The sequence below is a fragment of the Rhamphochromis sp. 'chilingali' genome (genome assembly GCF_963969265.1).
Source record: "Rhamphochromis sp. 'chilingali' genome assembly, chromosome: 2".
NCBI classification, from domain to species: domain Eukaryota; kingdom Metazoa; phylum Chordata; class Actinopteri; order Cichliformes; family Cichlidae; genus Rhamphochromis; species Rhamphochromis sp. 'chilingali'.
Genome location: NC_137930.1, coordinates 66,040,479 through 66,066,484, shown reverse-complemented (window position 1 = coordinate 66,066,484; position 26,006 = coordinate 66,040,479). Strand labels below are relative to the sequence as shown.

The window sequence follows — 26,006 nt, the reverse complement described above, 5'->3', positions numbered from 1 at the left end:
TTTTGACTACAAGTCTTGATTTCTCTTTGTTCCATAAGAGAAAATAATTCTTACTCTCCTACACAAGGAGATGGATCTATATTTCATTTATGGTCTGCTGACAGGGCTTTATTGTGTTTCTCAATATCTTATACCAAAACGTTTTTCTCCAGTTGTTGTTGCACACAGCACAGTAATAATGGGTAATAATATTTTAGTTTTTTAAATTTTTTGCCTGATGCCTAGTGTAAATTGTTTCAGTCTTTAAATAGCTGTTACTAGACGCTGAGATAAGGCTTTTATGAATTATTGTTACTCCTAGTGAATTTCCTGTTATGCAGTGGAATTAGAAGAGCTAAGTAAAGCACCATCCGCCATCGAACTTTCTAAGGCAGCAATAATGCTTCATCAAATCTGGAAGTTAATTGAAAGCAAAATGGCTCCTCCTGTTAGTAAAAACTCAAGTCCTAAAGGAAGAGAAAGAATTCCCAAGACAAACAAATCGAGGATGTTTTGGGTGCAACACCAACATTTCACTGCTAAAGACCAGAAGCAAGTATTATTTACAGATCAAAGTCAGAAGTTCATGGTTGCATTAAATGTGCTTAGAAGGATAAACTGTAAAACCACTGCATGAATGTTGAGAAATATGCAGTTCAGAGAACAGTGAGTGAAACAGACGATTCAAAGAATAAAATATGAGACGTATTTTGCAAGTTGTTTCCTAAAACAAAATATTCATGCGTTGTATTTTATATTTTTTTATGTATTTTTTTTTTTACATAAATGGCCTATTTGAAAAATAACTGCTTAATAAATACATTATAAATTGTGCTCTTTTAAGTAACAATCACATAACCTTCAAAACTAAGTAACAGTTTCCTGTGACTCTACTTACAGTTTCAAAACAATCATAGGAAAAATCCAGAAGGGCCTTTTTTTTTTTTTTTTTAGCTGGATGAAGTAGTGAGGGGAGGTGTTCTTGGTTTTAGTGGCCTAAAAGGTCAAAATGCTGAACTCAACTGAGCACCTATTGATTACTAGCACAGCAGCAGATGCACATGTACTTCATCTACACTGAAATGCAGCTTTAATTAAAGCTATGATTTTTGAATTAAAAACTCTATCGCTCCCCTTTTAGTTAAATGGTGGGAGTGTATGTCTCTGATAAGAAGCTTTGAAACAGGTCCAGAGGTGACACCCCTCACCCTCCTCCCTTCCAGGATTATTCCTCCAATATGAAAATCTAGGTAGCATGAGACAGATTAGGCAATGCTTAACATGCTAGAGTTGTGTTGGTGAGACACAGATCAATGGTCTTATGTAGGTTAAGCTGCGTAGGTATATGCTGGAACTACATTTCAAAGAAAACTTGCATACAATCTATGTAATGAGCTGGAACACACTTGAGATCTACATTTCAGGGATTATGAGGGATTTTAAGAGTTGTATGATTAGGGATTCAGCAGGTATTGTTGTCCAGACAGGTGCTTGGGTCTGAGAGGGGGAGCTTTTAGTTCCAAATGACAGAAGAATGGATTAAACAGCAGCCAGTGTATCTGCTTCACTGCTATTTGAACATATGTTATGAAATATCCAACGGTCTTGTACTTGGATCATTTACACTCACTGCCTATAAGAGCAACTGGTTTCTGTTCCTCGCTTTTTCCACTAATGAGGCTCAGGTGGAAATCACAGGAGAGAAACAAATGTCCAGGAACAGCTTTGTGATATGATCTTTGCGCTGCTCTTTCGATCCATAATCTCTTAAATCCTCTGAAATGTCATTTTTTGTTTGCTTTAGTTTGCTTTGTGTGTGTTATTAAAGCCTATATATTCATAAATAAAATCAATGGGACGACTACAGCAGCATATTATAGAACTGTTAGAGCTGAATTCATTTGTCAATAATTTATAAACCGATTGAGAGAAAATGAGAAACCTGTAACATGTTACCAACTAGTTATCAGTGTGAGCTTGTCTTATATTGATAAATTCAGTACCTTTAAGTTTTGGCCAGAAAATGTAAAAAATTAAAGATAAAAAAAAATCACTTCCCCCACTGAAAAACAAACAGTGGTTACGGCCTTAATGATGATAAAAATCAATGCTTCATAGAAAACACCTACATCTACAACTAAATGAAGAACCCAAGGACCATGTCTGTCTCTGTCTGTCTGTCTGTCTGTCTGTCTGTCTGTCTGTCTGTCTGTCTGTCTGTCTGTCTGTCTGTCTATCTATCTATCTATCTATCTATCTATCTATCTATCTATCTATCTATCTATCTATCTATCTATCTATCTATCTATCTATCTATCTATCTATCTATCTAGGTGTATAGGTGTATAGGTGTATAGGTGACTAGTGTGATGTTCCAAAAGATTACATTTTTGATAGTAAGCTCCACTTTGTCTCCACTTTTTTTTTTCTTTTATGACCTTTTTTTTATCTATCTAAAGATAGATAGATAGATAGATAGATAGATAGATAGATAGATAGATAGATAGATAGATAGATAGATAGATAGATAGATAGATAGATATTCTCTTATCTATATATTTGCATTAGAAGCAAGATGGCAAGATTTTCTTTTCCTTTTTAGAGAATACTGAATGTCAGGCGGAGAGCAGAAGTGTGAGAGATGCTTCAAGCCTCCTATTAAGCTTTCTTAATAGAGTCATTTACCACCTATAATCACTCAGGTATAATCCCGTCTTCTCTTAAACGTCGAAAACCCATATCGGATGCGAAAAAAATAAGCAGCAGCTGCAGCACAAAGTGTTCTATACAACATCTTCCCGATATAAATGTGTATAATTTTTTAAAGATGAGAGCTCCATACAAATCCTTCGTGCTTTCACAGAAGTTTTCAAAAGTAAAAGCACCACTCTTGCAGGTAATCCCCGGGACTAATGTGACATGCATGATATAACATAATACTTCTACAAGCATGCATATCGAGGGGGGGGGGTTATTGATTTCTAAAGTCTGCGTTCTGGAGACGCTGGTGCACATTTTACGCACGGTACCAGTCTGTTACACTTACATACCAGCGGCCAGATGAGGGAGACATACGGCTTCGGGACATGTCGAAGTATCCCGAGTAATTTTTTATAAGATTTCATTACCTCTTTCTTCAACTGGAAATACTACAGAGCAAAGCGCGTTGCTGGCTTCGTCTGGCTAAACCGTGTAAACGCTTTTTTTTTTTTAGACCGAGGAGGAAAAGGTAGTTAAAGGAGGAAATCAGTGCGCTACTGTGTGCTGGGCGTTTATGATAAAGCGTGTGAAGCGTACAGTCCGTCAGTCAGCAGTCAGTCATCCAGTTCAACATCACTCTCCACTGAACTCCAGCTGTCACATCGTGTCCTCCGCGCCTCTTCGAACTGGCCAGGTAAGAGAAATCACTGCGACTCTTAAAGATTTACCCAAGTTATTTGTGAAAAGTTTCTGACGAGTCGGATTCTGATGGACACGCGTTTCCCAGGGATGCCACTGTTGGTTTTCTTTCTTGTTAAAAAGGAAGTAATGGCGAGGGCTGAAAGGTGACTAAGGAATTTTCTACAGCTCATCGTAAAAATTAGTCGAGAGTCATCCAATAGAACGCAAAAAATACCAAATCTGTGTATTTCTCTGGTGTTTATTGAGCATATAATTAGTATACAGTTAGACCACGAGCATCATATTCTATCATATTTCACTGCAACCTTCAATTATATCATATTATTGCATACAGGTTTTTTCTTTCACATAATGTAAAATTATGATTTATAAACATAAAAATGAGGGTTTTTATACTATAAGTTGTGTAGTTATGAATAAGAATGACGCAAGGTGGCTGTGCATTACAATCCCCAGTTTGCTTGTTAAAGACAAGCAGGAGCCCGAAAGAATTCACAGTTTTCAAGTTGTAGTTTTGACACCTCAAGCAGCATTAAAAGCCCACGTTTTAGGTTTTGTAACCTTTTTTCTTAACTATCACCTGTACAGAGTGGCACAGCTACTCTCAAAGCCACCCTCACCCTCTGCCCCCCTTCTCCTTCCTCCTGTTTCCAAATGCTCTCCTTTGAAGCGATGATGCCCCATCTGTCATATGTGAGCAAAGAGAGACCATGCTCTGCTCTTCTCAATTACTGAATTCTCCTCATGCCAGCTCCGGTGGGACAGGAGGAGGAGCAGGTGGGTGGCAGTCAGTACGATCAATCAACATGAAATATTCAGCTTTGAATATACACATCATTTACTAATACTGCTGCTGCTCTCCTTGTTAGAAACACCCTGAAAAATAGTTGGGGTGCTTGTCTAAAGCGTTTTATAACCGAGAGTGTGCGTGAGCTGTGACACAGTTCCTGATGAAAAATTGGGCCAGTGCATATTCAGGTGGCACCACAAAAAAAGGGTAAACTATACGCTGCACTGACACCAGAGGGGTAGCAAAAATTATTATCATTATGACTGAGAAGAAATTAGAGAGAGGGAGGGTGAGTGGATGAAACTGTATTAAATTTAGCGCCACAGCCGTTTTCTCATTATGCTGCGGTAAATTCATGCAGCTTACATGACAAAGCTCTGCTTGGCAACTTTCTCCCCTGATAGAAGCACTTGTTTGAACATGAGGCACATGATTTGAATATCTGTAATCCACGCTGAAATCAACAGGCCAGATGAACTTTTTGGCACCTTCTTACCACCACACTGAGTAGGATTTTCTCCCCCCCCCCAAAAAAAAATGCCTAAGCTAGTTAGACTTTGGCTTAAAATCACTTTGAGTATGGAGACAAAGCAATGCAAAAGTAATTTATGTAGTCTTTCCCGATGCATTATGTGGAAATCGTAGAACTTTGACCTTTCCAGTCATTCAAACTCTTCAGGAAACTTTGAATCTGCTAAGTGTCTGCACTGTGATAATATCTCTGTGATGTTGCCTCATGAAATTTGCCCGAGTACTATGGCCTTAAGTATTTGAGCTATGAGGCAATACAGTGAAAAGCATAGCCCCCTCATATGAGAACACAACAGTGAATAATTAATAACCTTGCTCCCAATTCCAGGAAAACAATAGCATATTGTAGGAACGTTGCACTAATTTAACAAGAGGAGAAAAAACAAAAAAACTTTGACAAAATGTGGAATGCTCTGCCATTGTTGTAAAGCATGTCTGTGTGAGTTTCGCTCTAGTTATTCCATCCACTGTTGCTTTTCACACTTTCTATACTGCTGTTCCATACTTGCACATAATGTAGGGGTTGCATGCTGTTTGCATGCTGTATAATGTTGTAGTGTAATGTTGTTTGCCTTTGAGATTAATCAGAACCCATTAAATACCCCTCTCTCACCTGCTGGCAGTATGTGAGGTGGAAGTGCACATGCAGGAAGCTATTTTCCAACAGGCCTCCTCTCTTGGCTGTCAGCTCCCATTAAGGGGGAAGGTGTCATATCTGTAACACAGCTGAGTGCAGATGGCAGAGTGGAGGGGATGGCTCACCGATTTAAACAATGATTAATGAACAGAGATGGAAAACAAATTACATTGGACTATTGGAGGCAGGGAATTGTTTTTATGAAAATGTTAATTGTGTCTGCCAGGCTGATACCACGAGTGGGGGAAGGGTGGAGTGAGGGCAAGGTAGTGAGGCAACCAGGGGGCTAGTGATAGGACGTCTACTACTCCCCTGGCTCAGATTATCGGCGTGTCTCAGCATGCAGTGTTTAATACCGTACCTTGGCTTTAAGACCTCTAATGTGCCATAACTTTCAAGGTTTGGCTTTTTATGATGAACCCCATGAAGAATTGTCGCCCACCACTGCACCAATTAGCGTTATCTCTAATAATAAGTGGTTGTAAGTGACGAGAGAAGGCGCCCTGTTCTAGTTGTAATTATTGCAGGCGGGTGCAGCTGCACTACTTAGGGAGATGATGATAATTATTTTTCTTTTTTTTTCATTGCGGGTTGATTATTTAAGAGCATCATACACTCATCAGAGTAATCAGGAGAGAGTGATTAGTGAAAATCCACGAGGCTAACAGCTGCCACATTAAACACTTGCCTCTGTTGCCAACACACAGAGGCAGAGTCCTTCGACAGGACAGAGACGAACGAAAGCACTTCACCTTCAACTCCAGGAACCGCATGTGTTTGTTAGAAAGTCAAGGCTCGAGTTACACACAGAATTAGAGTAAACAGAGCTCTCTGCGAAAAGACACGTTGTTGTGCACCAAGGTCGATCTTCGGTGCTTCAGTTAACAACTACAGGAGTTTGTTGCAGGGGAGTAAAAGTTTGATAAGGCATTTTGGGAAGTGTGGGAAAATCGAGATGATCCTTTGCGTTGCTTGCGCTCTTCTTCCCTAATGTCTCCTGTTGTGTTTAGGTGGGTACCTTTTGAACGTTCCTCTGGATGATGACTCTTTGATAAGGCCTAATTATCAAAAAGAAAAAAAAATACAGTCCCAATTAGAGATGTGTGACCATGTCCGGTGGTCATGCTGCGTTGCTTGCCACTGTGTAAGGCCTGCTAAACTAAGGGCTAATTCTCTTAGCCCAGATGTTGCCTGAGCACAGTCCTGGGATCCCACTGGGTTGATGAGCTCAATCAGTGAAATGATGAAAAGATGATTTTGTCCCTGTAATTACAGTGTGTAAACTACTTATCTAGGATTGCAAAGGAAGTCATTTTCTAATTACGCTGGTACCCCGTTGTCTAATGGTGGATGTTTTGTTGTTTTAGAGAGCATGTGAGAGAGAGTGAGAGAAAGGGAAGAAGAGCAGGAGGAGGGATATACAGTATGTGTGAGATAGATAGATTGATGGGGAGAGGAAGAAGGAGAGAGAGAGAGAGGAACTTCATGAGGGGTCTGTGCTCTGCTGCTGCGGCTGAAAAAAGACCATCACAAGGGCAAGATGGCTGCCAAATGAGAGTTCATTGAATTATCAGCCCAGCTAATGTGCCTTGGATTATGCTCTTTGTTTGTCAGGTTTTTTTTGCTGTGGATGCCATAGCTTAATGAGATACTGTAAGTGGCATTACCAGACTCCTGCTGTGATTTTGTGATGACTCGTTTAATGACTTTTGTTTTAGTGCCTTCAAGTGCTTTTTTTTCGCAACTGAAAATAGACACATCTAGTTTTTTTTTCGTGTCTTCCTTTCACTTTTGCAAATATTGGCCAATGTGAAAGACAAATGCAGTGCAAAAACAAATTGATCCTTTCACAGTTAGGAGGGCTGCTAACTTAAACGTTATAGCGAGCAAGAGTTTGCATCCGCCCGGGGAAGTTGTCGAGAAAGCAAAACATGTCAGTCTGTTGCAGACTGAAGAAGCTGTGTTCTTTGAGATCTGTGCGAGTTATGTTGGAGCTGACTGCTGTCATGCAGGGCCCAACCATCTGATGCAGCCTACACCATGTGGATAGGCTTCTCTTCTGTGAGGCATCCCCTCCTCACCCCACACTGTTAACACACCCCATCGTACGCCAAAGCTTTGTTTGTGTCCAGAAAGAACAGGTGGTCTGTGCAAACAAGAGCAACTGTTTACACATTAGTGATCTTAAATACATTCTATATGCATGTGCCTCCGTGTGTGTGTGTGTTATGGAAAGATAGAGACAGCATGTGAAAATGGGTGTGTTTGCAAATGCCTGACAAAGAAGAGTGAAGTTTATATTTCCTCACTCCGAAGTGTGTGAGAGCTAATGAAAACAACGAAGGAATTTCACGAATCCAGAATTTATTTACAACACACACACACACACACACACACACACACACACACACACACACACACACACACACACACACACACACACACACACACACACACACACATGGTTATGATACTGCTCGTATTCACCAGAGTACCTATGCACACTTTCACTCTTCACGTCTTATCCTTGCACGCGGATTGGAACCATTTGTCATCTGAAAAGACTTAGACGCCACCAACTCATACAGGTACTCACACAGCTGGTTGCCTCTAAGCAAACCTGCTGTTTTCAGTCTGAGTTCCAGGTGCTATACCCTGTGGCTTTTAGTATGTTGCCAGAGGAACTTATTTTTCCCTTTGCAGCGCATTCAAGGCCTCTAATCTGCATTGCTGACTGAGACAAACAAAATTAATCGAAAGCCACCTGAAATAGCCGATTCTCACATAACTGTTCATCACTGCTGTATCACTTGCATGCCAGGTTTATTTTTAAGGGGCACAAGACAGGTTTTTTTGGGGGGGGGGGGTTTGATAGTGGTAGAAGGAGTGGCATAGATTTACGTACAACACCCGCAACAAATGTGTATGTATTCTTTTATGAGTTCTTTAGCTATTACTCACAAGGAGCTAGTTTGTCAGTGCTGTGTGTGCTCTTTCTGTGCTCTGTACTCCTGCAGTAATGAATGGTGCTGGTTAGACTATTCTGTCTCCGTCAGGCTTTTGGGGGGCCTACAGAGAAGCTCCTATAGGGTTTCATTAATCTGGCTGTCAGAAAGTATATGTGTGCTATCTTTTGTATGGGTCATGGTGGGCAGCTGTGTTACCACTGCCCTCTTCCTTGAGCATGCTGTTCATCCCCTGACATTGCAGTCCACAGGAGTGTTGGCTGGCTGATTTGGTGGGTGGGCACGTGGATGAAGTGAGATACAGGGGACATAAAGCATAGCATGGGGCTTTCACTGTCTTTACATAAGCTCATGTGTGATAAACAGTTGCCTTCTGCAGCCTGGGAAGTCAGGAATTCCAGGAATTTTGAAGTAGGCTGAACCATTTTACAAAGAATCTGGGACATCAACAGACATATTAAATGTCAGACTGCATGCTTATTTGCTCATATGAGGCATGAGTATCTGCATCCAACTCTATAATTACATATGTGTTTCATTTTTAACTGCATGTGTTCACTATTGAGTTGAGTTTTTATTACTGTATCATGCGTACAACTGTTTCCAGCCTGCCTGGGTAAACAGAACACATCTAAGCCACTACATGTAGATTTTTACACATTATTACAAGGGACGGTAAATAGTTACATACTGAAATTAAACAAGGATTTCCAGTTTTTGGTCATCTGAAAACAACGTACACGAAAAGGCTGTTATCAGTCATGTTAACATCAGATGATCTTTAGCTTTCTTTGCTTATTAGAGGGCTCACTGTAGCTGTTGGGAGAAGGCTTTTGCAGCCATTTGTGGTGCATTTATTGTATTTTTCAGTCAACAACCAACATAAATTATTAATGGATTTTTATTAATTTTAACCGCTGCTAAAAAGAAAAATGTAATACGCACTTCTGATCTATAAATTTCATTTACGTGTTTCATTCCACTTTCATCACTCTAGGCCTCGACGCATCTATCCATCCATCCTACATGGCAATGCACTACAAGGTAAAAATATCGTGTTTCCACTCTCTTGTAGGTCAAATCTTTTATAGAATCCCCTTCGCCTGACAGCAGTGAAAGTAAATATAACAGTGTTTGATATTGTCACATCTAAAATCATCCCAAATGCACAGCCTCCTTGGCTGGTTGTAATGTATGTGTCACATTTTTGTTTCCCTTTTATTGCCTGTGCTAAATCACACCTGCTCCTTGTTCGTATATGTGCGTCCACACCTAAGAGGCGCTACTGTGACACAATGCTTCAAAACAATCAAGCGCTCTCTCAATCTGCACTAAAAGAGCCTAATCCACTCTGACAGTGAAAACACCTGATGGCCCCGCTCCTATCTCCACAGATTCCCACCAAAGCCAGTCCGCACACACAAGCAATGACGGCTTTCTGCCTCGTTGCCATGCGCAGTTAATCAGAGAAATATCACTTTAGTAAATATGAAGTAGATCTAGTGTATGCTAATATCATTCGCTCACTTTCTTCCTGTCAGATGTGATTAGGTCAGGCCTGTAGCCTTACATTGATCTGGGCTCAGTGCAGACACACTGCTCACACCAGCCATGGCTGCAGGCAGCTCTTTATCCGGGTGGTTTTATGTGCAACATTTTCATGCCTGATCAAACTTGCTGTGGAGTAGGGGTAGAGCTATCTCCTTGACTAGTAGCTGACTAGCTATTCCACAATTAGGATATTATTTTAATTATTTAAACATATATATATATTTTAGGGGGCACCAGATAATGGTTTGAGTTGAGTGGAGTAATGTATAACATTGTTATTGCTGTTTTACACTGCAGAAGAATACAAAAGCATTATAACAAAGCTTTAAAAGATACAAGAACACACAGGAGGCGAGCTGCCTGTTTGTGACAACAGCAAAAGTTATGTTAATTTTAAATTTGTTGCAAGACATGAGAATTCAAGGTCAGTCTAGCATAATAATGAACAGCCATGCTAAGCGGCTGCTTACACGTTTTAGATGATAAGCTAAGTTTGAGATGGATGAATGATGGGCAAAATATTTGCCAGCAGAGTTTGCCTGTCACTCTCTTGGGTGTCATCCTTTACCTTCACAAAATGAGCCCACACGTTGGATTTCCTGCCTGCCTGACATGTGCACTGTAACAAATGCAGACACCAGCTCTTGTAAATGACACTGTCTATCTGTGACTAGCTGTCTGACGCAATGTCACCACTTCCTGTGGTTGTTGGAGTTTTCTGTGACTGACCAAACAAAACTTTGCTGACTAAGACTATTTTTTAATCAGCTAACATTTGGTTGACGTTGTTATGGGTTATACTCATAATCAGATTTGATTTGGAAGGCCGTTATTTACATGAAAGTTAGCGTTTTCATTTTGGCGCCCAGGTAAGCGTGATTTACTGTGCCGGAGTATGACAGCAAGATTGTGTCGTGCCAGATTGTTCTTATTGCTCTCTTGTTTAGCTCAATCTCTCTTTAAAAGGCTAAATGTAACCCAGAGCTAGTACACATGTGCAGTGTTTAGCAAAGAAGGCATGCACTTGTGCACTAAACCATCGTCAAAGTGATTTCAGAAGATGTTGCAGAGACAGAGCTATTTAGAGTTAAGTTCAATCAATCATTATTGATTGGTTGCAGACTTTATATTGGCTACACCGTACAATAAGAGCAACTGCACAGTAATGACATTAATTAAGGCAAATGCGAGCTCGGTCTAACTGACGGCCATTCTTGAAAATGCGTGGGAAGTGGGGCTAACCTCCCATTTGCTTTCTTTTGTGGAAAGGCTGTTCAGGAATATCGGGTCAGGAGCTGTAAAGTGGATCTATGATATAAAGATATAATTTACAGACCTTTTCTTGTCAGATATGATTAAGTCAGCACCATAATGGTCACATTGATTTCTAATCTACATCTTAGAGCGGACACGCCAGTCACACGAACCGTTGCTCCCTGCCTGCCAACTCTTTATCTGTGTGGTTTTGTGTACATCATTTTCGTGACTGACTGAGGTTGCAGTCCAGGATGATGTAAGCCTGTGTTAATTCAGTGTGGACAGTGCAGGCTTTGTTCTGTGCCCTTTGGTGCTGCACTAGAGCTGTGCAGGGCTCGCCTGTTTGACCTCTACCATTGTAGCACGATGTGAATTTGAAGCTTTGTTTTGCTGCTACAGTCGAATAAAAAAGGGAGCTGGGAAGGGCAGGCTTTTTATTCAGATATGCTTCCTTTAACTTTAGTTTAAATTTTTGCATCCATCATTAAGTTGTTTATTTTCCTCAGTACTCCTGTGACATAATTATCCTAGTAACGGTTTTATTCAAATATGCAGCAGACCTGCTGAAAAAGCTTAACTATTTACTTTAATCTTCTCTTTAAAGCATTTCAAAGATTTGTGAAATGCGAAGGAAGGGCAAGTAGAAGCAGATAGGCTTTGATGTTTCTGCTGCCTTAGTATTGTGTGTCACTAACAAAATGAGATCTAGACAAAGATTTTCAACTTACCCTTTAGTAAAGATGAGATATTTGTTGAGGAAGCCTTTGTGGTTATACATAATCAGCATTTTCGCATTCTCCAACAATAATGTAAAACCACAGGTATACTTAAGACAGGATGAGGAGAGTCAGAACCTACTTTGCACTATTTCCTGACCTATTTGTGGTGCATAACTGGCATTATACAGCAGTTGCAAAAGTACAGATTTACACCTCGTTGACAACACATGGCCATATTTATTTAGCTTTGTTTTTTCCTTACTTAGTTGCTCTTCTTATTGCTTCTAATTTTTTAAATAATACATTTCCTGCAGCAGACTTTGAAATAACTTAATGCACCTTTTGTTTTTCTCTTTAGGTCAGACAAACAGGAAACAGACACGTCATCTAAACAGCATGAATCCACATCCTGTTTCAGCTAAATAAGTGCAAACACTTCATTTTACTAACCTTCAGACTGTCCCAGTTAGACACCCCTGACCACCATACTGTAACATCACCCAGTCCCCGAAAGGACAGCTTCATTACCCCATCTACCCACCCAATTAGGAGCCAGATGGCACTTCTGGCCAACCAAATCATGGATGCACGAATTCTCAGCAGCATGAATGGGAGAGTAGAGCTTTCCCAGTTCCTGAGAGTCACCAATCAAAGCATTGTCTCTCAGGTTAATTCTTCCCAAGATGATAACCGCAAAAACAGGAAGTATCCCTGCCCGTTATGTGGAAAGCGTTTCCGCTTCAACAGCATCCTTTCCCTTCACATGCGCACTCATACAGGTGAGAAGCCTTTCAAGTGCCCGTACTGCGACCACAGGGCTGCACAGAAGGGGAACCTGAAGATACACCTCCGCACACACAAGCAAGGCATTCTGGGCAAAGGCCGTGGGAGGATTAGGGAGGAGAACAGGTTGCTTCACGAGCTCGAGGAAAGGGCGATACTAAGAGACAGGCAGATGAGAGCTAGTCACGTTAGCCAACCGCAAGCAGCTAATATAAACCACCATCAAAAGCCTCTACCGCAGACTTTTCCGACACAGCCTCAGCTGTTAAGCAACTCTAGCGCAGCAGACAGCCAGCCATGTGGATCCACCTCTCCCAAGTTGACTACAATTCACGACGAGGCCATCCAGCCCCAAACCACTGGCTTCCGCTGCTCTTTCTGTAAGGGAAAGTTCAGGAAGCAGCAAGAGCTTGAGCGCCACATCAGAATCCTCCACAAGCCCTACAAATGTACTCTGTGTGAGTTTGCTGCCTCACACGAGGAGGAGCTCATCAGCCATGTTGAAATGACACATATCACAGCCGATTCGGGCTCAGGGCAAAAGCCCGCGATTGGGGCTGGTGATCAGGGAAAGCCTGTCGGTGAATTCCCCTGCGAGGTGTGCGGCCAGACCTTCAGCCAGGCCTGGTTCCTAAAGGGCCACATGAGGAAACACAAGGATTCTTTTGAGCACTGCTGCCAAATCTGTGGCCGTCGCTTCAAGGAACCCTGGTTTTTGAAGAACCACATGAAGGTGCACCTTAATAAGCTCGCTGCTAAGACCAATCTCCCTCCCGAGCGTGATTCCTCTGCTGAAATGAGTAACCTGACGCCATCGGAGCATCAGAGCAACCTCTACTCCCAGTACATCTCCCGCATTCACAACAGGTTCCTTACAGCTGAGAGAGTGGACCACCCAGATTACAACCAGATGATAGCTGCAGCTGGTGTTGACATGAAGGTCCGAGAGATGTTAGGGCGGATGATTTCCTCGGGGCCTGGTGCGGTGACAGATGCAGAGAGCTCTTCTTCGATGAGTCTAAATCATCTCCACCCTCCGCTGAGTTCCTCTAGCATGGAATATCTGCAGAAAATAATTGCTGCCAGAGATGCTCTCACCAACAGCAGCAGCTATGCGGGTTGGCAGATCATAACACCAGGGTTACCTATTGAACAGCAAATGTTCAGCCCTAAAGACCACCAGCAGCAGCAGCAGCAGCAGCAGTGCTCCTCCTATCTGCCAGAGAGATGTCTCCCTGTAGATGATGGGAAACTGTGCTTTGGTGACCCAGACACCAAAACCATAAGCAGACCTGGGAGCCCCGGCAGCGTGAGTCATCATGGGCCAGCAGAGATGATCACCGAGACGGGGAACTCTGGCAGCGCTGTGGACCATCGACCACAATCTTCTTCTCCAGCTACAGGTAATTCAGTGCAGGAAGACAAGTCTTCAGAGTAAAAGATTAGGACTACGTCTCAGCCTCTAGATAACGTTTTAATCATTCATTAGGAATTAGTCCCTGATGTTTCCATCTGTGAACTAATCTCAAAATATTTGACATAAAAGCATCTTATTATTGTTATATTTTTTCCCCTTTTTGTCAGAAATGATCAAGTGCATGTAAAACATGTGTCATCATATTTGTGACTACTTAGAGTAGGTGGATTTGAAGCAAGCACAGGGTCAGCAACACAGCTACAGATATTATCATCCACAAGGACTTTGTCTTCCTTTTAAAGATAATGGCATCATGGTGAATTGTAGGGATAATTAGTACCCTCTATTTTATATCCGTCACATCCCCACCCCTTGCCTACAGGGGCACAAGATGTTAATGCATGCCATCTGGTGTTTTTAATGATTTGATATATACCACCCAGTGATTTTTATGATTTGATCTACCACCTGGTATTTTTATTGATAGTCTTCTGTTCCACCTGGTGATTTAGATGATTCGGCTCTATGGGTAAATGCCTTCTTTATCATGGCATCCTGCTAACATGTTATCATGAGTCTAAATTACTGCTGTAACGGCGTTATTAAGAGACGAGAAGAAAAGATAAATCCAAACTTTGTTCGCTTTCCTCACAGCTTATGCTTACGGTTATTTTCTTCCAGTGTTAGAGAACTACTTATGTGCATCTAAGTCTGCTGCGCTCCTGTGGGATTTGGGCCAGTATCCTCTTAAATGATGGCCGTAGAGCAGAGATAAATGGATCAGGTCTAATCTCATTAGATGTTTTGTTTCCATATTGTACACACATACTGGCATCTGCATATTTACATGTAAATGCTCACAGTTTACAGCCAAATCCCTCTCTGGTTGCTCTTTAAGAAACATATTCAAGCTCTGTTGTTTCTACTTTCCCTCTTCTCCCCTATCTCCGAGACCATACGGTGTCACTTCCAGAAACATTTACGATAGTTGGCTAGCTGAGGATTTGAGCGTGCACAGTTCTGGGATGGCACATTCAGTATCAGACTCTAATTTCAGTCAATATTAAGCATGGAAACTAATTCATTGTAAAGGTCAGGCGTCATTGCTTTAGTCAATGATGGATCCGGCAGGCTCTCTCTCCCCTTCTCCTCCTCTCCTCTCTGTTCTTAGTCCTGTGTAATGGTAGACTCACTCTGGGGGCTTAGCACCGCATTGTTTAGCTCTGACAATATATCCCAGAGACCTCTGCAGCTGCTCCCTGTGCTCACAATGACAGATTAATTAACACAATCACACGCTGCTGGCCCTGGCTCAACGCACAGGTCTGCTGCGGGACAGATAGGTAAATCCTACACATATGGAGAACACGCACCACTTGATGAGGGTTTAATAACAGGGATAAGTTTTTTCGGAGGTGGGGGGTTGTAACTGATCAAGTCTGTCTGTCTCGATGCTTGGACACGGAGGCAGAGAGAGTGAGAGAGCGAGTGTTTTCTAATTCAGGAGAGCGGAGATGCTGAGGAAGAATTACCACTGCCAGATGTTCGGCTTGAGGAACATTGATTAGTCCAGAATTACAGGCTACATTATTCATAGTCAGCCTATGGTGGTCATGAAGTTATTGATGTACCCAACATGGATGGCAAATATAGTACAGTCATGGCTGTCAGAGTGGGAGACAGGTTCTTACAGCGCCCGATTTAGATTTTTAACTACAAACACCCAGCGTCGTAAATGAGAAATCTGACTTTGATTTGAATAGGAGGCGTGTTATGAATTCCTTCTTTCAATATCTAATCAGCACAGATTTCAAAATGCGCTTTAACTTTAATTATAAGTTGAGATTAAGAATAACGACTCTTCTTAAAGCTCACAAAGGGTCCATGCTGCAGGCCTCTGACCTACATTGGACCAGCTAGATCCCACATCTGAATGAAGAAAACACAAACTGCTAAAATGCGCTGACAGTTATTAATTAGTCCCATTCAATACTCTTAACCTCAAGGTCGGCGAGCAGGCACCATGTAACGATGTTGTCCCCACATGTGTTCCCTGCTTTTATGCTACTTTTACTGTAACTGTTACAGCCAAGAGAGCCTGAAGTGATAAGCGTCTATAAAACTGTGAATGGTAATATGAGCAGCGGTTTACCCAGAAACACAGATAAAGCAGGCTGCTGTGCAGAATATCACTTTTCCTTTGGCTGTTCCACTTCCATCCGTCTATTCTTTGTGATTGTTGAAAGCAAAAAAGCATCTTTTTACTAAATAGGTCCTTATCTAACTCTGTCATAGCTTTACAAATTCAGCTCTTATTCACAGATCAGAGTCAGTCTGACTGGTTTGTCTAAACTGATTACCTGTTGGCTTTGCCGTTTCCCTCTCACTTCTGTCTTTTAATCCTCTTTTTAATTATTATTGCAGATATGAGGCTCAAATTAAGCTCAAAATGCTTGTTTTCCTAGCATGCAGATAAAAAGATTTACCCAGGGAGTTCTGAACACCTGCCTTGAAATATTGTTCCACCGTCTCCTGAATGCCATTTGGCTTAATTGACTTGGAAACGTCCCAAATGCGTCATTGACTATGTGGTCTAATTAATATTAATAATATATGCTATTATAAACATCAAAGAACATCTGGTGCCCCTGTTTTTCTCACCAGTCTTGTGTGTGACTCTCACTCTCACTGTTTCATCTTAAACCAAACCAGCCACTATGTATCTCTGTTTTGCATTTCAGTTGCTTGATTACATATATACAGAAAGAGGCAAAGCCCCGCTGCATACAGAGTTTGATACCTACAATATAACTGCCAAATGCATGTGTAAGCATATAGTGTGTGAGTACGTGATTGCATTGACGGTGATATATGGACGTAAATTTTAAAGCCCATTTCCATATGAAATGAATCACTCGTCCGAGCTCAGCTGCATGCTTTTTCCATAGACACGGCTCACTTGAGGCATTTATTTATTTATTTACCTTTTTCATCCGCCTTGCACATTCAGTAAGGGCGGATAACTCATACGCATCACTTCATTAGATGCTCTGTGTTAGGTGAGAGAGGCTGGGGTTTGTAATGATGCAGTAATTGGAGTTTTGGTTGATAAATCTAAGCTCTAAAATTACTCCCCTCACATAATGTGCGCCTCTGCACTGTAAGTAAATCTTAAACTGATTAAGTTAGCATGAACCAGGCAATCACAAAGATGGCACCCATCCAAAGGAAGAGAAAAAAAGGCAGAGTCTTCAGTCTTTGTGTTGTTTTTAACCGCTTTCATGAAGGCTGGCAAATGGGTTTAGGAAGGTCCGCACTGAAAGATGAGGTCAGATATATGTGTTTTCTGCATTTGGAGCTGACCGGTAATGTCATCGTAATTTAAGCCACAGAATAATTGAGATATATAGTGTGTCTGAAAGAGTTCCATTAAGCTGTTTGGATCTTTTTTTTTCTCTCTCTTTTTTTTTGGTCTGTTACTGGAGACAAGGGTGTGGCACTGTTGAAGTCTCTTTCCCGCTCTTGCACACCCCACACACATGTAATCTTACGTAGACTTTAAATCAAACATGCTCTATACGAGCACACTCACATATAAACACTCAGAGTGCAGTGCAAACAAAAGGAGAAGACTTTAGTTCAAGGACACGAATTTCCCATTTCAGCTGTGACTTTTCAATTTCATTTGCTGGAGCTCTATTTAATTAATACGTGGGTGTTATTTTACGGTTTTGTAAATTGTAATAGTAAAAAACAGCCCTCTTTTTACTACGATTCAGCTCATAATGCAGGTTTTCTATTAAAGTTGGAAACAAAGTAAAGTAACTACTACAGATCATTAGATTTAGATTTACCTCAGAGAATTACCTCAGGGTCAGATCTCGAGGTGTATGAAATTGATATTTCTCTGGCGGGGAATGAATCACTGTTGTAACTCAGATATTAGTCCATTAAAGAAGAACAATAAGGCATCAATATGCATAGAATTAAATTAATGGTGGTGGGTTTATCTCCCTATCCCAGACACATCCCTAAAAGACACAGTATAATGTATGACCTGACCTTCAAATGCCAGGAGAGTGTTGGGCAATAAACTGCCAATATTTGTGGCTTAATGGCATCGGATGACTTTTACTGTAATTGGAATGGCAGCGAAACAGCTGGGCTGTTTAAAGACAGTGCAAGGCAGAGGTCTCAGACAATCACTAACTCAAAATGGTCACAGGGAGTGTGTTTAACCCTGAAGGGTGTTTCTGTGATAGCTATAAGGATTAAACTGAAGGTAAACAGAGGGAAGAAGACATTTAAATTACCTTTAATTAAAAGTTATGGTGTGCGAGATCAAATCTTGCATCCAGATGGATATTATTCACTGGCTAAAAGGAGAAAAATCACCCTTTGTCATTCTCCACAATAATACACTTTGTACTGTTTGAATTATGTTTCCAACGCACCATTTTTCAAGTGTGAAGCAAAAATAAACTCAGCTACAGTACATGGTGTGGTTAATCAGAACTGCTCACATGTTGGACTTCGTTATTTCTGACTGGGAAACCCACTTACTGGTTTTGATAGAATGAGGTTCTTGTCTGCAACATCTGCCTTGTTCTAGTTGCTTTACAATCTCACTGTTTATTATTTCTGGAAGAATCTTGTTTGGTGTTAACGTCTTTGGGTGTATTTATTGCACATGGTGGTGGCGTCCATACTGTAAAATGATGGATCACTGGAGCTGAAAGCTGATTACAAGCTTGATTTACTGCAGGGCAGCACTTTAAATCATTCAACTCAGCCTGGTGTGGGATTGCAACATTTTTCATGTTTAGACAACTGTTGTTGGTACATGCTCAGAACCAAATGCTCAGTATGTCTCATATGCACATGCTTTCCTAATTTGATTAAGTTTGTCTTATGTTTTTGCTGTTGTCATCTGTTGCTGTTAGGTGAGAAAGTCTACAGGTGTCCACCTTCAAATGACTACACCTCTGCACAGACAGCCTCCCTCGGCTTCCATCTGGATCAGTACCACTTCACCAACTGGCAGAACAACGGGGATCTTTCTTCTCCTCTACAGCCTAGCAGCAGCAGCAGCTCCAGCCCTAACCCCAGCTCCAAGCTCCGACCCAGATCCAGGGAGGACTGGAGCCCGGCTGCGGGGCCGTATCTCGGTCTGGAGAGCCACAGCGAAAATTCCTTGCTCATTAACAAGCAGTCCGATCTCGCTGACCGAGATGCGGGTCTAGACGGCTCTTTGTCTGCTCAAAATCGGAAGTCCCAGTATGAGCCTTTGGATTTGTCTGTCAGGCCAGACACCGTCACATCTCATTCAGCTGTGTCTCCTGCTGTGCTGGTACAGATGTCCAGCGTTTTTAGTAATGGACTGTCCTCCTCCATTACCCGCCAGCGACAAAGTTACTCGAACGCACCAGCTGAACTCAGTGTGAAACCCACATTTCAGTCTGACCTCTTGGTGCACGGAGCCAAGGAGGAGATGAACGCACAGAACGCAGGCTCTACAGTTCATGATGGTGAAGGTGAATTTGAGAAATCTGACCAAGGGAGGGAGGACAAAAATGACAATGCTGCCAAGTGGAAAATACTGAAAAATAATGTCCTTGAGTCAAAAGAGCCGGGAGAGGCCAGCGCTGATTTTGAGGGTGCTGGTGAAAAGAAGCAAGACAAGCTAGGACAATGGGTCAGAGCTGTGGCTGAATCTCCCATTTCCTCTCTGGAGAGCATAACTCCAGGACAGTCGGATCCACTTCAGCACCAGGGCGGCCTGCTCTCCTTCCTCAGATCTCAGGGGAGCCTCAACAGCACACCTGCTAGCGCCCACAAAGTCGGTCTGAACGGTGGGGGGAACATGGAGAAAGACATTGCATCAGGTGAGCACGAGCTTATATATCACATACACTAAATGCAGCTGTCACTGTTATCAAGATGTAGCCAGAGCTGTCTCCAGATTCGAAGGCAAATATTGCCACCTAGTGGTCAGACAGCAGCTATGCTTTGAACCACATTATTTCTGTGCATGTGATAAACTGCTGCGAGTGGGAACAGAGCATGATTATTATTTTTTGACTAAGCTCTATATATAACTGGCCAACTAGAGTGCAAGCTCAAACTTTTATACATTGTCTGGTGTGAGGATCCTGCTACAGAACACCAAAAAAAGTTTTGGCGGTATCTCAGCCCTCGTCACCTGACAGCAGAAGTGTGAAGATCGAGTGTGAGTGTGTGACTGAATCACACCAATTATGAACAGCACACTTCCCTTATACTTATAGCACTTGAGTTTTTTCTTGCAGATCTTATATCTGATCTCAAACAAGGGCTAAAGAAGACACAGGTGTGTGGCACTGATTACCCCTACACTTTAAAGGGTGATATAATCTCCTAGTGTGATAGGTTACAAATCGCCAAGCCAATGGAGCCCACTGATGGAGAGGCTTAAGCTCTTGTGCTGGTGTGATATGCTTGCTGAGTGCAGATTTAATAATGCTGTCTCTCAGGAGAGGGAATCCAACAGCTGGGGTCTTTGATATGCATGTATTATGAGTGCAACATGATACACCTTCCCTCTGATCCCCCTCTTATTCAGAAACTCAATATGTTCATGTGAAAGACAGGAAAGTGCCTGTCAACTCCATTAGGGATTAACATCTGTTCCCTTTCTTTATGATTCTAACAGCAAGATGTAGTTTTCTATTTGATTGTACAGATGGTTATTATAATATGCCGAGAAGCACCCCTCCCCTTCACCTCCTGTCATAGCCGTCACACTGTTCATGTTTCTTTCTTGCTTTTATTATGTATAATGCCATTTGGATTAAAAGACATTGATTTTAAAAAAACCTTTCCTCCGAAAAGCAGAAAAAATGACATCAAACAGTTCATCCCTCACATGCAGCAGGCCATACCGTAACTGTGGCCTGCACTTTTCAGCAATCGGATCAATGCAAGGAGCTATTTCAAGCATCGCTTGCCTTTTGTTCACTGCAGATTGATCCTCTGCGTTTTCTCTCTCAGGAAGTTGACTTCAAAGGCACAATAAACACCTGTCAGTCAAACTGGACAGTGAGATGCGGGGCTGACATTGAGAGTCCATCGAGTGTCCTCTAAAACTGAGCTAAGCAGGTGGCCTAGCAGTCTGTCCTGTCTGCAGCGCTGACCAGGTGGCTTTGTCATGGGGCTGTCTTCTGTTGACCCCATCCTCTCCATACTGTATGGCACGTCGAGTGGCATGGTGACATATTGCTGGGCAGTTTGGACATGGAGTGATGTGTTTGTGATGACAGTTCAGGTCGGCTCCAATGTGCCAGCAGTGGTAATTGGCCAGATGGTGACCTCTGGTTGAACCTGTCTGCATGCTCATTAGTCTCACTGAGCCCTCCCTTGTGTTTTAAACACTCTCTTACCTCTGCGCTGCTTGGGCTCAACCACTAGATGGCAACATTTACCACTCTAACAGCTGAGGCTGCGGTAAATAGCTCACTCCCAAGTAGTTTGACATGCATCCATATTTCAGAGGCACAATTAGGACAACTATTTCTGAGAATGCTGTCATGTTGCAAAATGGATGCCTTGGGGCAACTTTAAAAGAGTTAACCAGTTAACCATGTCAACTGTTCCTTCGGTGATGTCAGATCAGGCCTCAGACTCATGAGAACAAGTGAACATGAGAAGATCGATAAAGAAAGGATTAAGAATGAAAGAACATGGAGGACAGAGAGAAAGAAAAGGCCCTGATTTGAAAGGTTGAAAGGGGTGAGTCATTATCTCATTGTCTGACCTCTGTATACCCTCCGCGGAGAGGGTGACAGAGAGCAGGAGAAAAGGAGAGAGAAAAGGAGCGAGAAAGATCACCATAGATGGAGATAGATGGAGCGACAGCGAGGTGAAAGAGGAGCGGTAGTGCGGCTGTCTCTATGAGCAGATGTCGTTTGAGGGCAGCGAGAGGGCAGCGCGGCCTGCCTTTGTGCCGTGCTTCTCCCCATAGAGATAATGAAGGGTGGAGCACTGGGAAGGATGTGCAGTCATCACTCACTGTCTGTGTGCCATCAGAGCTCAGGCCTGTGTCATCCGTCACCATTCAGCTCTTCTGGCCCCCGTCGGCCCCGCCACTGTCATCATGGTCATTATCTCAGCCTGTGACACACAACACACTCTCGCTGCACACACACACACACACACACACACACGCACACACACCACACACAAACACATCATTGCATGCATGCAGGTGTGAACATACATGTGTACAACCTCAAGCAAATATGCAAAGGCAAGGCAGGATATGCTTTTCTAGTACTAGTCCCTGCCCAATAGCAACAAAAACAAAAATATATATAAAACTATACTTCCCATAATAGACAATATAACCACATATAAACCTACTGTTTTGATATATAGAATGATGATAAGAAGAATTACAACTGAAAGACTCAAATAAGTAAAAATCTACTAAAGAATATATAAAAACTTTGCTTAGTTTACTGTTAAAAATTGATCCAAGGTTGACACATTTTAGTCTGTACACAGAGGTTTTAGCCCTATTAAATAAAATAACTAGTTAAAGGAATGAAAAGAGGGGAAACAAGTTAGATGAAAGGATTATATTTAACCTTTTGAGTGGTAGGCTAGCTCTGGATGCAATATCTTGATTTTTGAATTAGTAAAAGGCTCATTCAACATGCAGAAATTTGGGAATACACGCCAGAGTCGGGTGATGAACTTTAAAACAAATTCCCAAGTTTTCCCCTTTTCTTTGAAATATAACATGTGAGGTGCAACACATCCATTTGAAGAAATTCTAAACTTGCCTTCTGGTTCATCTCTAACCGAACATACTTGTGACAGGTTATTTATGTGCGCACAGATCTTTTTTTCTTTTTGTGCTGTGATTTCAAGTTCACTCACTTTCAGTTTATCTTTTGAATAAAGTCATTTTGAATATGTGGTTAAACTGTTGGTTTGTTTATAATCTGACTTATTCATGAAAGATTGTGCGTATTGTCCTGTTCCTTTGGCCGCAACTGTGAAAATAAATTGCAAGGAACTGAGATTATCCTTTAAGTTCAGTGTCAACGTTCTGCAGATTCAAAGTCAGTAATCACTCTGTTTTTGTACTACTGGCAGAGTTCCACTCTTTCTTTCAACACCACACAATCCCACCCTTCTCATTTCCTGTTGAGTCTCTTCATGCATTGTTATATATGTATAGGGGTACGTGTGTGTGTGTGTGTGAGTGTATTTCTTTGAGTGAATGGCTGGTCTGAAGCTGTGGCTTGAGTAGCCTGTGAATGGAGGATCATATGGCGGCGAGATGGATGGCTAAGAGCCCACTGCTGTCTCCTCTAATTGTAAAATATTAGTTACATTAGACTCTGGCCTGTGATTAATGGAACTTATTTGGAGGTTGCCCTCTGTTGGACCTCCCCTCTCCTCTGGTGGGAGGACTAAAAGAGCAGCAGACTGAGGAAGACGAGGAGGGACAGAAAGCAAGGCAACAGAGGCAGAGAAGGGGGAGACACGCTGGGCACCGAGCGACTAATGTAGGCCCAAGACCTTTTGGCTTATTATTAACCGACTTTATGAAAGTGTAATAGGCTACAGAATTGTTCACAGCGCCTGAGTGCATTTACAAGGATTTGATAAGATTGAGGAAAATCTGTCAAGTTTATCAAGTTACAAGGGAACATGTGAAATTTGAGGAAGCGGAAGTCAGAAAAATGACATTAAAGTTTTAACAAGGAGTGTTTATTTTTATGCATCCAACCTCCTCTCCTGTCTTTCCACGTCAGGCTGAAGCCAGGGAAGCTTAAGTGAGGCAGGCAGAGTTTAAGGTGCGCCACAAACTGCACTCTACCTGGGTCTGACAAAGCTTATCTTTACTGTTGTTCATTCCAGCTCTCTGTCTCTCATACACACACAAACACAGACACACACAGACCCTTCTGTGCTATCCTGATGATATTCAGATGTGTCAGGCCTAGTTTGTAAATGTGTGTGTGTGTGTGTGTCCTTTACGGCCATCAGGTTATTATACAGCAACAGATGGAGCATTACCTTTTATTGCTCACACCTTCTGTGAGTTTTCCCACTTTTCCCTCCAAAAAACACCTTTTTTATGTAGATGTGAAAGCGAGCGTTGAGCTGTGTACAGCTGTCTCAGCTCTGATGAGGAGCATGATAGAGTGGAAGAGGCGAGGGCGGGGTGAAAAGGCTGAGACAGCCCTCACTTTTTGGGAAGTGATGTCAAATGACATCAGCACATAATGGTTTACTGTAACCATGAATCACAGAAAAACACATTGAAGTGTTAGACAGAGGGGAAAAGAGAAAGTCATTATATGAGGTAACATCTCAAAAATAGCACAGCGGTGAACAAGGACACATGGCTGTCTAGGTAGAGAGGTAAATGAGTCACTTTTGCTTTGATCTTAGCAAGCCTGAAGGCTTTGGTATCATACTGATTTTTTATTGAGGTTGGATAAACATCTGGAAGCTACTAGTGTTAAGCTTTGTTGTTTGTATCTTAAGGGTACATTGTGTGCTGGGTCATGTATGTTCACATTGTTTATGGAGAAACTATGCAGCGGGCACGAAGGAGGTGGACAGACAGGACGTTTTGGCATGCCTTGCCTCCCAGCTGCAGACATCTGTCATTCCTCAGCTCAACACTTGTGTGCGTGTTTATTTATTTGTGTGTGTGTGTGTGTGTGTGTGTGTGCGTGCATGTGTGAGTTGTGAGCAGGAAGTGTGTAATAATGAGCATGAACTTGCATGCCTTTTTAGAAAAACCCGTCAGCCCATTAGGTGTCACAGGATGAAGGCTAAGTGCCAAAGTGATCAGAAAATCAACAATCTGCAAGCCTACAGCAGCTTCAGTGCACAATAACAAATATTAACATTTCTCTCACATCTCACCTGGCCACATCTGTTGTAGAGCACTGGAAAAATGACCTGCCAAGACTAATGTTTGCTATCCAGAACTAAAAACATACCACATGCATTCTTCACAGAAATCAGTATTATTCTGTTTTAGCAGAGGCTTATTCTGCGTCACACAGTGAGGGTTTTTATTTTTTGTCAGGGAACTTGTTTTTCTTTGATTTTATTGGCTGACTGTGTTGTGTTCAGCATGCACAAACCCGATGCATTATAATCTCAAAAACTGCCCGGTGGGATTGTGATTATTTACTTGTTGCAAACATTAACCGCCACCCCATTCCCGTGTATTCGTTTCCAGCTCGGAAGCCTTTCCAGTGCCGTTACTGCCCCTACAGCGCCTCCCAGAAGGGCAACCTGAAGACTCACGTCCTTTGTGTGCACCGTAAGCCGTTTGACAACAGTCTCTACCCTGACCGCCGCCTTCGACGTTCGCACACACCCCAGATGCCCTCCAGACTGCCTCTGAGCATCACGGGAGACAACCGTGCGCCAGAGACAGACCAGATCGGCGTGACATCCCTCTGCGGGACTTGATGTTATCGTATTAACAGCACATACAGACAGTTATGGTTATTGTTTTAGCTTCACCTCAAAAGGATTAGGATGATGGAGATTGTTAAAAAGAAGTTAACAGCCAACCTTGATGTACATTCCAGTGTTTACTTGAAGAGCCACAGTATGTATTTATCTGTAGCAAAAGAAGCTGCCTATAATAATAAAGTCCATTGTGATGTGAATGTGTAGCTGGGGTACTTAGTGTCGTTCATTTTGTCTAAAGTGTCCAAACGATTTACTTGTGTTTACATGCATCTATCAGTCCAGCACTTGTCTGATAGGGAGAGTGTACCGTGCCTGCCCAAAGCACTTGTTCTTTCATCCAGTAAATACCCTGTGTTACATTTTTGTAAATATCGCTCGATTTCCCTTCCAGTCCAGAAGTCTTGTCGATCTGTCAGGATATGGTGCCAGATGTTCAGGCTTTAATCGCGGCAGATGTAATGAAGTAGAATGTTGCACATCG

The 26,006-nt window shown here is 42.1% G+C and overlaps 1 protein-coding gene across 1 annotated transcript; it reads left to right on the top strand.

Moving 5' to 3' along the window:
• Positions 1-3,260: 3,260 nt before the first annotated feature.
• Positions 3,261-25,683, top strand: LOC308392328 (uncharacterized protein). Its single transcript, XM_080875307.1, has 5 exons — positions 3,261-3,373; positions 9,303-9,349; positions 12,191-14,018; positions 18,976-19,917; positions 25,284-25,683. Exons 3-5 carry the CDS (start codon positions 12,389-12,391, stop codon positions 25,517-25,519), a joined length of 2,808 nt encoding a protein of 935 aa, XP_080731433.1. The 5' UTR covers positions 3,261-3,373; positions 9,303-9,349; positions 12,191-12,388; the 3' UTR covers positions 25,520-25,683.
• The last annotated feature ends 323 nt before the right edge of the window (positions 25,684-26,006 follow it).

Coding starts and splice junctions, on each gene's coding strand:
- LOC308392328 (XM_080875307.1), top strand. CDS start 12,389: ATGGCACTTCTGGCCAACCAAATCATGGATGCACGAATTCTCAGCAGC. Junction 14,019..18,975: donor ATCTTCTTCTCCAGCTACAG/GTAATTCAGTGC, acceptor TGTTGCTGTTAG/GTGAGAAAGTCTACAGGTGT. Junction 19,918..25,283: donor GGAGAAAGACATTGCATCAG/GTGAGCACGAGC, acceptor ATTCGTTTCCAG/CTCGGAAGCCTTTCCAGTGC.